The sequence below is a fragment of the Platalea leucorodia genome, assembly GCF_965183815.1.
Source record: "Platalea leucorodia genome assembly, chromosome: 3".
Taxonomy (NCBI): Eukaryota; Metazoa; Chordata; class Aves; order Pelecaniformes; family Threskiornithidae; genus Platalea; species Platalea leucorodia.
Genome location: NC_138825.1, coordinates 4,508,573 through 4,522,506, shown reverse-complemented (window position 1 = coordinate 4,522,506; position 13,934 = coordinate 4,508,573). Strand labels below are relative to the sequence as shown.

General features: G+C 35.6%; 1 protein-coding gene across 20 annotated transcripts in view; it reads left to right on the top strand.

The window, feature by feature from the left end:
- The window catches only part of USP34 (ubiquitin specific peptidase 34), a gene marked incomplete at its 3' end in the record, with an annotated part of 139,784 nt that overhangs the window by 81,122 nt on the left and 44,728 nt on the right, over positions 1-13,934 (top strand). For 19 of the 20 annotated variants that reach the window (XR_014227723.1, XM_082307410.1, XM_082307405.1 and 16 more), the window contains 9 exons: positions 1,750-1,950; positions 3,289-3,371; positions 4,608-4,648; positions 5,616-5,740; positions 6,838-6,990; positions 8,265-8,369; positions 9,525-9,580; positions 9,681-9,801; positions 12,918-13,101. Coding sequence is in view for 19 of the 20 variants with exons in the window: in XM_082307410.1 (XP_082163536.1) it covers positions 1,750-1,950; positions 3,289-3,371; positions 4,608-4,648; positions 5,616-5,740; positions 6,838-6,990; positions 8,265-8,369; positions 9,525-9,580; positions 9,681-9,801; positions 12,918-13,101 (1,069 nt within the window). The remainder of the gene's footprint in view (positions 1-1,749; positions 1,951-3,288; positions 3,372-4,607; positions 4,649-5,615; positions 5,741-6,837; positions 6,991-8,264; positions 8,370-9,524; positions 9,581-9,680; positions 9,802-12,917; positions 13,102-13,934) is intronic. The other variant, XM_082307414.1, reaches the window with a different exon arrangement.

Sequence of the window (13,934 nt, the reverse complement as noted above, 5' to 3'; positions counted from 1 at the left end):
CTGTCATTTGTAAAGACTTCGTTACTTTCAGCCTTTGTTATAGTTACTTTTCTGTAGGAAGTGAAATAAATGAATTCTATAATTGAAACCACCAGAGTCTATGCAATAGCATCTTTTTCTTGAATATTTTATAGTCCTGGAAGAATTTATTTTCTTCAAAAAAAAAAAACCTTCATACTTTTACTTTTTTATATTTTAAAACCACCCTTTATATTTTTCTGTGTATTTTTGGTTTAATTTTTTGTCTAGTCTTAAAAAAATCCTAGTTTGTAGAATGCAAAATTGTAGATCATGGGAACATCTTAGAGAAGAAAACCAATCTGGGTTCCATCTTTAGGAACGATTGCAACTGCATTGATAATACTATTGTTTATCACGCTTTTTTTTGAAAAAGTCACAATTTGCCAAACAAGACGTGGGTACTTTATTTTTGCCTTTTTCTGCTTGTTTTAGGGAAAGTTGTTATTTGGAAGATTTTATTATAGTCTGTTTTAAAAGCAGTAATCTGTTAATTATCTTCCCCTCTGAATAGGCCAAGAAATATCATTTCCCCTTGTTGGCATTGAGACACAAGCGGTAGCATTGTGGCTATGGTGTTAATAAAGACATTTTTCAATAACAAACATTATTATTAGTCGTTCTTATATAATGTCTTTTTTCATCATTATTCTATTAGTTTGAGCAAAATTCCCATCAGAATGAAAACTTCGTTTATTAGAGTTAATTTTTCTTTCATTTTCAATTCTATGGCATTTGATTTAAAAAAAAAAAAAAATAAAAAAATTGAAGTATCCCAAGCTCTGAGTCATGTACATAAAAAGAAGTCAATGAACAAGCATACACATGTATGCATAAAACTAATGACAGTTACTAAAATGTTAAAAAGGCAGGTACACTTTTTATTAAAAGTTTGATTGTTTTTAACTGATTTTGATGCGTTTGTTCTAAAACTATTTCAATATTAGAAACAAGTTGTCCTTCGCTCTATTCAGTAAATAAACAAAAGTTTGTATGATGGCTTTTATTGGTCTGTCCAGAAAGTGTGCACAACACTGCAAAAATAGTAACAGATTCTGCAACTAAGTGCCTTAATAGAGTCCTGACTTATGCTTGTATAGGTGCTAGACAGCTGACCTAGTTCATGTGTTGCTGTGACATGGTGCTCCATTTTTGTTAATTTTACTCTCATAATGAACCTTCTGCTGGTGGAGCTGAGCAGGTGCTATGTTTGGCCGTAGCCACGCAGCTGAGAGCCCTGAAAATTGATCTCGAGAGTTACTAAACGAATCAGTGGTTTTTGTCTAACAAGAGATGTTACAATACAAAATGGTGTTTTTAAACTAGTATGTATTGTCTCTGCATGGTTACATATATTCAACTTGAAAGCACTTCTGTATACCATGCTTTGTACCCTGTGCTATAGTTGAATACAGCGCAGGAAGGGCTCTTAGCTGTTGAGCTTAACTCCCATACTATTTCCTCTGTGCTATTTCATGCCCTGAATAATAGAATGTCCTGAATGCACCTGTCAATAGGACCAGATCATGAAAATATTTTCATTTTAAGAAGAAACCTTTTTTAATACCCTTCCTCTTTAGTATCTATTCTGGTGAGGTTTTGCCTATTAGTTCTAGCTGTTTATCCTTACACCTAACTTAAGGTTTTCATTTCATATTCCATAGTAGGCATAGAATTATTTGTAAAATACATCCCTTAAAAAGTAAAATTTCATTTTCTTCTTATTCACAGTGGCAGCTAGACTGTCTTGCTTGCTTGCTGAAGCTGATATGCCAGTTTGCGGTTGATCCTTCAGATCTGGATTTAGCTTACCATGATGTCTTTGCCTGGTCTGGTGTAGCCGAGAGTCACAGAAAAAGAACGTGGCCAGGCAAATCAAGGAAGACTGCAAGTGACCATGCGAAGGGCCTTCATATACCTCGTTTAACGGAGGTAAGACAGAAACAGTGTGTCCATTTTGTGAACTTTAGAACAATGACTCCTTTGTTGTGTGAAGCCTTTATTTTGGTAGTAAAATAATGTAGTGGAAAAGTTACTAATGTTAATCTATATCCTACATGTTATTGTCTTTTAAAAAGTATTTTAATTGCTTTAAACCTGGCAGTTTTAAAAGCTGGAACCAAAAGGTTTTTTGGTGATTGGCGAGCACGTGAATTCAGAATTCAGAATTCCAGTGCTTCATCCCTATTTCTTAGATTTTATTTTCGAAATTAATCACTCCTTTTTTTGTGGTAACCTGTTATACAGGCTGTCCGCATCCTCAGTAAATCCATTTTAGATTCCTTTAGTAAACACTGAAATAAATTACTCTACTAAGGATATTTGAGTGAGTGTATGGTAAATTTACCTAAGCCCATAAACCTTCCTACCAGATTCCTGCATGCTCATTTCGTAATGTAGACCACGCAAATGTGGTATTTTCGCATCAGAGATACTGTAAATCGATTGCTCTTGGGCACAGGACCAGATGCAATTGCCAGAAAGTGCAGATCTGAACTGTGAGCTGGAGCCAAGCTTCCCGTTTGTCATTGTTATACTTGGAAAGACCTTAACTATTCTATAAGCATTAGGTATTTTTGACAAAACAGATCCCTAAATTGCCAAAGCTGCTATGATACTGGGAAATTATCAAATGTAGTAAATTTTTCAACATCGGTTGTGTGTAAATGCTGCTACCAGTTTCTATAACTGGTTTTAAATTTTTAATTGTCACTGATGAATATTTTTATTGCAGTGAATTTGCTATCTAAATATTTTAAAAGACTTTCTTCAGGCTTCGATTTGAAAATTCTGTGTAGCCTGTCAGAGGTTCTCTAAAGATGAACAATTTAAGTGAATGTATAGTCAATAAAATGTGTTGATCACAGAGATGAGCAAAATTTACATACCCAACCTCATCCTCAACCCTGTCTCCTCAAGCCTAAGATTTTTAAAAGGAAGTGTCTATGCTTTTAAAAAAAATACTGTGTTTTTACTAAAGGATTGAGTAAATGGTTTATTTTTCTATCCAGTTAAATTGTCTGTCTTAGGGAAATAGAATGAAATTTTAGCATCTAGACTTACTCAGTGAAACACAGGACTTTAGATTTGCTTTATTAAAAAACAATGTAAGTTTTAACTATGGAGATGCTATGATTTGTCTTTTGCTCTTCCTCCCTCTGCACAGGTGGGTTTGTTTTAAATTCACACAGTGTGTATAATTTAAAAACAGATCAAAAAGCTTGTTGTTATATTAACTGTTTTTTTTTCTTTTGACTTCAATTTTTAAAGGTGTTTCTTGTACTTGTCCAGGGAACCAGTTTGATTCAGCGACTTATGTCAGTTGCTTATACATATGACAACTTGGCACCTAGGTACAATATCTTTTTATTTTTGTAATAAAGTTAATCAAGTGTGCACATTTTCATCGCTGCTTTAAATAAAATAAATAGTTCTTTCAGTTGTAGTCCCCCCATTAACACCCATATCGGAAATTTAAGTCTATAGGCATTAGACTTGCTTTTCTTAGTCACCTCTTCTGGTAGTTATCCTACCCTTATAGGAGGGCTGAGAGCGAGGAGAGTGACAAGAACTCTCAACGGTCAGGGTATAAGACATGGAGGAACAAAATATATATGGTACGCTCTCATAAATTCTCATGCCAAAACTGTCTCTTTGTTCTGTCTGTAGCAATTAGCAGTCTCAATTTCAAGGCAGTGTAAAGGAGAAATTAAAATAAATTCACTTTTAAGCTTCTTAGTCATCTGCCGGGTCTGACTTATTTTTCCCATCCTAATAACATTAGCTTATTTCTGCTGAAATTACCCTTATTGTTTTAGTGAGTGTGCGTGTACTGAAGGCAAAATTTTACCTTCAGAAACGGGCTATTAGAGATTTTTGTCCTTTTTGCCTTTTGTCCTGAGAAAAGCAACTCTGTGTAAGACTGCGTCGTGACAGAGTCGGACTGATGGTGGGGAGGTCAGGTTTTTTGCTAGGTTTAGTGGTGTCGAATTACTTGATTCCAAGTAATGGATAATGTGTTTTACCATATTTTTAAAAGATTGTTAAGGACATTCAGAGCATTTCCAGTCAAGTCTGCGAGCGTGCCTAACTTTAACCTCTAGTTGAGATGCAGGAATAATTTTAAATATATACAGTATGGTTTTGGTTTCATAACCTTTTATTGCAATCTATAAAAATGTAAGTAAATAAACACAAACATTTGAAATTTATCTACAGTTTGCAATTGTTTATTCAAAGTGCGGTTCTCTATGAAGAATACTAGCTTTCTTCTGTATGGGTCAGTTCTTAGTTCCATTTTACATCATCTCATTTTTGATAAAATAAAGGGGTTGTGGGTATTTTTTCTTGACTTTTTATCTTGTAGTCAGTAAAACTTTAAGGGGGTGACTTGAAGATTTTCATAGTTTTATTATTGTTGCTAATTTTGAATACTGCAAGAAATGAATCCTTTTAAGATTAAAATTTTAGTTTTCTTAGTGGGTACTTAAGAGTAACTGTGTTGTTACTTGTGTGTACTTGTATTTCTAAGTGATAATCTGTTATGTTCTGTGCTAAAGTTCAAATAGCTTTATCTTCTTCCTGTTCAGGGTGTTGAAAGCTCAGTCTGATCACAGATCAAGACATGAAGGTTAGTGCTGCAAAATAGCTATATGTTATGGACTAATAGTAATGAAAACATATTGAAGTTAACAAATCACGTGTTTGTTTTATTCCACCATTAGAATGCTATAAAATTATGTTCCCTGGTAGTGTTAGGGCTGTTATAATCTAAGTGGGAACACACAGAGAGGCTTTCCTTCTCTGGAAATTGTTTTCTATGAATTGAAGTTTTGTACTGTATCTGTGCCTTCATCTCCAGAAGAGCTGGTTTTGGCAGGGAAACCAGCTGTATCCTTATCTTCCAAAGAGCAGCATATATGGCACCGTAATAGAGTCACCAATAGTTGCCTTTATTCTGGTTTACAGAATTCCTTGGAGCTCCCCCATCTATCCCTCTTGTGGAGGTTTCTTACAAAAGGTCTAAATGACCAGTGTCAGATTAAGTCTGTATCAAAGTAACTGTCAGAAGTACAGCACAGCCATGCATAAATATAGGTGTGTCCTTCTAGGCTTATACGTTGCCTTCAGTTTTTCCACATTGTTCTCCCCTGCGGATGTTAATGTGTATGAACTCGAATTCTCAGTAAATGCTATGTATCACCTACTAAAGTCTTACTTTTAGCTGTTAAGAAGTACGGAACAGATATACCAGTTAGTTCAGGGAAACATTCATGTTAAGACATGATGCAACCCATTAGCAAAGTACCAGCTCACTGCTCAAGGAGTAGAGATGCAGGAAAGGACTGTGCCCCAGATTGATAATACTTAGAGTAATCTAATTGAATTGTCATCAGTACTACAATGGTCAGTATTCAGTAGGCATATTGGTAAAATTCTGAATTTAGGTAGCATCTTATGTGTCAGTAAGGATTGAGTCTTGTACATTAGTATGACTGGAATAAATGTCTCATGTGCTAGCACTGTGGAAGTCTTCAACCTAAAAAGCCTCTTCTGTTAGTTACAGCGTGATTTACTCTTACCTTATTTCCTTTCAGTCACTCATTATTCAATGTGGCTCCTGGTGAGCTGGGCTCACTGCTGTTCCTTGGTGAAATCCAGTCTGGCGGACAGTGATCATTTGCAAGACTGGCTAAAGAAACTTACCCTTCTTATTCCAGAGGTATGTTAAAGGAGAAGTTAGCGCATTACTAATTAGTGCATAATATGGAACAAGAGTCACTTTGGTTTCAAGCTTCCATTAAATTCAAAACATGTTGTTTCCTGCTAAAAGTAGGCAGGGTCTGACTCAGTTACTTGCAATCCTGTTTAAGAAATAATCATTTGTAGTTAAAATACTGTGTAAGGTGGCACATTTGTGGTTGATCGCAAACCAGTTTATAAACTCTCGTCTTTGTTCTGGGCTTCTGTTTGGAGGTAATTTTTTCATTGTAATTTGTTGCAATTTCTCTGTGATGCCCTCTAACATGGATTAAATATACTTCCCCCATTATATTATTTTTTCAGCTATGCTTTTTGTCACAAAATGAGATGACTGAGAGTTGATATAAAAATGTTTGTCATACCGAATCTTTGCTTAGCTTTAAGTAATTTTTTCTGATGTAAGAAAAACTTGAAAATTGCATAAAGATATGCGTAGTAGAAAGTTTTTGTATTTAGTAGTGATTGCTTAAAGGTGCAATATGAACATGATGTGATAGTTATTATCTGTTGCTTTATTATTCAACCACAGAAGAAGCTTACATGCGGACCTCATTTAAAAACCCTGAGAAATAAAGAGTGCAAACTTCCAAAGCCGGATTAGGGATAGTCTGTGGATATTTTTCTTAAGAAAAGAATAGAAGAAAGAAGAAAATAAGTCTTCTAGTGAAATTAAACAAATTAACCATATAGTTAGGAATGAGTAAGTGTAGGTTCCAGCATCACATAGATTTCCCTAATTTCCCCAGATGCGATGTTTTCTATTTTAGTAACTGGCTGGGGTGTAATCTTTACTGTAGAAAATACGTAACTCAAGAGACAAGGGCCACAGACAAATTGGCTTTTTTGTTAGAACAGTATCTTTTGCATTTTTCTGTAAGTAATTTAAATGTACCTTATTTCTAATATGTGTTTTTAGAAAGACATATTCTACCTTGATAACCTGATAGGTATTATAAGAGGGACTTAATAATGTACATATGAAATAAAAGTCAATAAAAGAAAAAAAATCTACTAAATAATGTGTGTAATCATTTAATTCTTTTATTTTTCATAAAGACTGCTGTTCGCCATGAGTCTTGCAATGGTTTATACAAGTTATCTCTCTCTGGTCTGGATGGGGGAGACTCAATTAATCGATCCTTTCTGCTTCTGGCTGCATCGACGTTATTAAAATTTCTCCCTGATGCTCAAGCTCTGAAACCGATCCGGGTAAGAATTTAAGAAATTACAAGACTTTATCAAAGATCTATTTAAACTTACTTTTGTTAATATAAAAAGAAAAAGTGATAGCACATGTTATCATTATGTCTGACATAGTGTTTCTGATACACTGACGTATTGAGAATTTTGGTTTAGATGCTTCCAGAAACTTCACAGAAGTAGTTAAAGCTGTGACACTACAGTAATTTAGAGCTTGCCTGTGCTTGGGGAAATGCAGAATAGCATTTAGGAAGTGCTCTTATTCTGGAATTTTAGCATCCCCATAACACACTGTTAGGGAATAACAGTTGTGTTTTCAATACACGGCTCAATTTCCCTTTTAAATGTAGGTAAGTCCATAAATAAATCAGTACGTTGTTTTACATGTACATAGGTACCCTCTGTTGTTGTGGCTGAATGTTATTCCCAGTCAATTGCTGCTGTTTTTCTGTTGGAGTATTACTGTCCTCACAGCTTTACTAAATGGAAGAGATTCTGTGGATGCTGTCAAAGCTACTTCAGGAGTTCCCACTGTTAATGTATGCAGGTTAATAGAGACGGTTTGCACTAACCTGGATGATTTTGCCTGAAGTCAGTAAGGGATCGTAGACCTAGCAGTGCATACCAGGGGAGGCTGTGCTGACTGCAGCTGGTGTAGCTAGATCTGAAGGAGAGCACTTGGATGGCAGCGAAGTGTGAACCTGGATTTTGGGTCTGTCAGGCCCAAATGTCACTCTTGTGACATTGTGACTCTGTCAGGTCACTCTTGTGACCCTCTGTGGCATTTGGTTTCAGGTGAGAGTGGTTCATTCAGTCTGAGTCTGCTTTCATTTTAAACTCTGTTGATATTAAAAAAAAAAAAAATTAAAACAATCTACAGAAGATTTTGCATTATTTGACTCATTTTCAGAAGAGTTTAAAATTAGAGTTGTACTAACTACTGTTGAATTCAGCCAAAGTTTCTTGTGTTTTGTCTAGTCTAATACTGAACATTTTTGTGATTTGCAGTGGCTAGGATGGAGTCAATACTATTCTAAATTTTTTTCAAACGGTCTGGCAGGTCATCCTGACAATCTTTCAAGAAAACTAATAAATACTGCAGAAGAAAAATTGAAGATGCACTGTTACCATTGTAAAGTACATTGTTCTGATACTTGGCTTATTTTAAATAGGGGCCTGAAGAAAGTAATGATCTTATAACAGTTAGTGGGTTTACTACGTTTTTCTAATACACAGTTATTATGTCTGATGTGCTTCAGAAGAAAAGCAATTTCTTTTCACAGATAGAGGATTATGAAGAAGAAACAGTGCTGCGACCAGGTTGTAAGGAGTATTTTTGGCTGCTGTGCAAACTGATTGATAACATACATGTCAAAGATGCAAGTCAGGTAGGTTTTGCTTTGCATTCATATGAATGTTTGCTGTTTTAAATTTGGATATTACAACCGCTTTTACTTCAGTATGAGACGTTTTTACTTAAGAGACAGTGAACTGCTGTGAACAGCTCTTGGATCTTTCTCATCTCCGAGCTTTCCTTACTCTCTGATCTGTATTTAGTAGGTCTTGGCCAAAGGAAGCTTCAGATACCGAACCTGTAGAGTCAAGAAGGGGGAATGGGTATAATACGCAAAAAGGGTGAACTTAAGTGAAGGTACCAGACATTGGGAACACTGTAATTACCTATGAGATTCACTGTTGATGATTTCAATGTGGCCTAAGGAGGATGTAATCAAGTTTTTGACTAAAGCTGAAAGAGGAAAAAAAAAAATCAGTTAACAGCCGCTTAGCACAGGTTAGAAAACTTATTCACAACTTTTGAAACACCTCTAAAGGGTTAAAGTTACCTTTTGGGCAAACTCTGCAACTCCTTGTGCTGGCTGGTGGCCCTACATAAATCTCTCTAGCTCATTCTCAGTGTTGGGGCAGGAGTGTGGGAAGGGAAAGAAGATAAAGCCTTAACCCTAGTTTCTCCAGAACGGAAAAATCTTGTCCTCTCCTGACTCTGGGATGTTCCCAGTAGAGCCAAAATTTTGCTCCCTGCCTCCTCTGCACAGTTTCCTTCTATTTCTGTTTTATTAATTGAATCTCTTAGCTAGGCTGCAGTTCTGCCTACTTCTTCTGTATATTGCTCAAGCAAGAAATGCTAGTGGGACTTTTCAACCTTCTGATAACGAACTGTATGTTCTTGTGAGAAATAACAGTTAAACACTTATCTTTAAAATAGTACTATTCAATTTTTTTTTTGGTGTGGTAGAGATAGTATATTTATTTGTGGGACCTGGAATCAAAAGAATAAATGTTACTTCATTTCAACTGTATAGCATTGATTTTAAAAACCAGTTTCATCACATTTATAAAAATTATTGAAATATTCTTGCAGGCATGTTTGAAAGATGAGTTTTAATTGTCCCTGTTTTTCTGTGTGCAATAACAAAACTTCATCCAAAAGCATAACCATAGTTTCAGACTAGGCTCATAAGTTGTAATTCATGAAGTATGTAATTATTTTCCATTTATATTCCATTTTCTTTATTTTTAATCAGACAACACTGCTTGATTTAGATGCACTAGCAAGACATCTTGCTGACTGCATTCGGAGGTAAGGTTTGCTAACAGCGATTTGACTTGTTAGTTGCATGATATTTATTGTTACTGGGACAGCGTGTTAACGTTTCTTTTGTATATATGTGTATATATAGCAGAGAAATCCTTGACCATCAAGATGGTAATATAGAAGATGATGGACTTACAGGACTCCTTCGTCTCGCAACAAGTGTTATTAAGCACAAACCACCCTTTAAATTTTCTCGTGAAGGCCAGGTAAGAAAAGGACACTGAAAGACCATAAAGAGATCAAAATAGTGTCATCTCTTGTTACTATACTTTCTTCATTTCACCTTTTTTCCACCGTGTTGATTGCAGGGCTCAATATATGAGAGTATACCATATTTCTAGCCTTAGGATGATGGATAAAAACACACATATCATTCCTTTATTAAAAAGTAGCACATACAGTCCCTTCCCTTTCTAACTATATTTAATTTCAGGATAGAGTTCTTACATCCTAGAAATTTTATTAATTTTCATTTCTTATTTTTAAATGTTTTTAGTATTGATAAGCACTAACTGGTTTAAGTCATTAACAACAGCTGGTTTTTGACCGTATTCTGGGACAGTTATGATCTAAAAGTAGCTTTTAAGCTCTGCATCTTGTGCAGTGTGGAGGATGATGTAGAAATTTAAATAGAAGAGGTAAGTAAAGATCAGATTTATGTAGCTTGGATATATGAAAAGTATAAGAAGAAAACAAAAGGGAAGCTTAAGTAGAGAAGAGTGATACTATACAGAATCCTGAAGTACGTTGCTTGTATGTAGTATATCACAGGGAGGCCAGAAATCTGATTTGAAAAATGGATGAATGTGAACAGAGCAGTATCCACAGCAAAATTCTCAAAAAGAATTTGGCTTTGCTGAGAGACAGGGACTTAGTACATATTCTGAGACTAAATCATGATCTAGTATTTATTTTTTAAATTCTCTGTACAGTAAAGAACACTTATTAACTGCACATTATGAAGTGCATCAGTGAAGAATTTTGTACTGTGCTCAGCGTAATAGAACGGGATTGTGAAACCACATGCTTCCCTCTGGTGCTGGTGAAAAAATATCCAGGAAAATACACTGGCAAATACTGAAGGTAGTTTAGACTTGCCCAGAGGATTCCGATGCTCTGCTGTGCCTTTTCTTCCCTACAGATTCCTTCTCTTACTAAGTAAACAAAACTATTGTTCAGCAAATGTTGTCAAACTTTAAAGGTCACATTTTGTGACAGCAATGGATACTTGAACTACCTTCTTTGATGTCATTTAGATTACCTTATTCTACACTAAGTGGACAAAAATACATTTTTAACATATAGTGGCTAGCACATCTTCACTACAAAGCTATATCTTAAGGCCACTTTGATGGTAAAGAGATACATTTTTAGCAAGATTGGGGTTTTGCATTTAGCCTCTGAGCAAAACCATCTATAGCATTCTTTGTCTTCCCTGCTTCAACATGTCAGAATTCAGTCAGCACAAATACAAGATTGAGAATGTTAATCAGAAAAAGATAGATCCAGATCTCTGAAGTTATTGCTTTTCTAGTCTGGGACCCCTTAAGGTGGCTGGTGCGTTAAAACACCTGTTTGAAAAAGGCTGCAGCACAGCACTAGGCTCCAGCTGAAAGCACAGTCTAAAACTCCACTTAGATTCAGCTGGTCTGCTGCTGAGCTGTAGTATCTACACCTGACACGTATGCTTAGAAATGAAAAGGAGTCGGACTGCTGCCCCACAAGCACTCCTGATACAGACTGCCTACCAAGAAACCAGGTATCTATTTATTTTTAATTTTACGCATTTTCTTTCTCCAAAGTGTGGAGAAATCTGGAAGAACTTTGTTTAACTATATTGGCCAGGAGAAGACCTCTCCATATTATTCGGCTATAAACATAAGACCCTGGTTATAAGATTTTATATTAAGACTATAGGAATTTCCCTGCACACTAGAACAAGGCTTTTTATGGTGATTTTGCTGTGTACTCTGCAGAAGGCCATTTTTTGAACTATTTAGAGTTTAGTTAGATTTTACAGCAGAGCCTGCCTTTTAACGTTGAAAGGCTTCTTAACTGAATATACCTGAATGGGGAAATTCAGGAAGAACATTTTTTTAATTACAGTGTAGAATAAAGTATAATACAGTGTAGAATGAAGTATAATAGCTGGATTGGTAGCCTGTGCTCTACAAATGGGGGAAGAATCCTGGCCCTAAAAAAAATTCAAGAAGATATCTTTGGGGAAAAAGGCAATCAAAATTCTGCAGTGGTAGAGGATTTGTTTTCTGATTATTTAGACAACTAAAATGATACACTACTCATATGCTTTAATGATTAAATACAATTTGTTAAGATTACAGACATTTTATAGAAGCAGCAAAGTGTAGGCTATGGATCATGTCCTCAACCCCAGACATAAAAGTATGCACATGAATTGCTGTTTGTTTAAAGAAATTTGTTGAAACACTGCTTTATAAATTCTGCTCAATTTCTTCTTTCATGGTCTCTTGTTATACCACTTAAATAACTAATTAGTAATGTTCACTTCATAGCTGAAAGGTGGAGGAAAGCCTTTTCACCAATCTGCACTTCTTTGAAGGTGATGTAGTTGTGGAAGAGTATGACCACCTGTTCTTACAGACCTATACAGATGATCTTTTTTTTTTTTTTTTGTTATCCTTTTAATATTTTACTTTTGGTTTAATTTGATTGAATTAAATCATCTACATAGAAGAAAGGTACTGAAGTTTAGGCAGATCCATCTCATTTCTACTGTATTATTCTGGGACAGTAAAGATAAATAAGTGTGTAATACCTGTTTATCATCCAAAGGCAGCCTGACTTGGTACAGCTATGCTTTGTGCCTTTTATAGTTCAGTTAATAGTCCAAACATGAAACAATACAAAAATACACTTACAGTACACATGGTACATAATTTAATGTGTTTTAAGATTAATTAGTGATTCATAAAACTCAAATGAGTAGAGCGATTAAGGTTATTTGCTGTCTTTCAGTAGGAGAAACTAGTCTTAAAGTTACTAAAAATAAATGTGTGTCGTTTGTCAAATTAAATTATCAATCATCAGTCAAGCATAATTTGTCATTCTTTTTCAGTGGACATGTTTCTCTTTAGGCTATAATACGATTACAGTGCATTTCATGTAGTATAAAGTAAGTTGTTGAAATTTGTAATTCAGAACTTGTATACAAGTCAGAAAGTTCTGCAAATGATAGAGGTCTAGAAAGTCTATAAAGTTTCTAGAAGATTGTTAATACACGACTGTTGTCTTTTAAGAATGTGTTCAAACTGCTAAGTGTGCTGATTGAACTGTTTTGCAGGAGTTTCTGAGAGACATCTTCAATCTTCTGTTCTTGCTGCCAAGTTTGAAAGATAGACAACAGCCGAAATGCAAGTCACATTCTTCAAGGGCTGCTGCTTATGACTTGTTGGTAGAAATGGTAAAGGGGTCCGTGGAAAACTACAGGCTGCTTCACAACTGGGTTATGGCACAACATATGCAGTGTAAGAACCTTCATTCCCATATAGCTTTTGAGTATTTTGTGGAAAACTAGTCCATTTGCATTTTCTGTTTGGTTTGGTTTTGTTTTGGATTTTTGGATTTATAAAGTTCCATAAAGAAAATAGGAGCGTACTTGTAATATGGACCCCCATTCTGAAGACTGCGTGTTTGTGATGGGGATGGCTAGCCACCATTGTGAACACTACTGCAATCGTGGAGTTTCCATTTCCTCCTGAAATACATCAGAAGTGTCTGCATTTAATGACTTTCTAAAAATAACGATCTGTTAAGAATGCATAGGTAGAAACAGGGAAGCGGAAAGGTGACACAGAATGTTTTTAGACTTAAACTGAATAGTCCTACTTTCCAAAAGTAGTAATGAAGTAAGACATTGTTGCCACTAACACTGCTCTTAACATTCCACTTTGTAGCTCTACTACTTATCAACCATCGCTTACCTACATCTGCTCTGTGGCACTACTGTATCTTTTGCTCACCTAGCAAATGTGTGGATTTAATCCCATGTATAATTTTCAGGTCATCTGTTCTTAAATATGGGTTATTTCAAGTATGGGGTCCTGTTAAATGACACCAACACATAGATCATAGAATCATCAAGGTTGGAAAAGACGCTTAAGATCATCGAGTCCAACCGTTAACCTATCACTGCCAAGTCCATCTATACCATGTCCTCGAGCACCACATCTGTCCGTTCTTTAAATACCTCCAGGGATGGAGACTCAACGATTTCCCTGGGCAGCCTGTTCCAATGCTTGACCACCCTTTCGGTGAAGAAGTTTTTCCTAATACCGAACCTAAACCTCCCCTGGCGCAG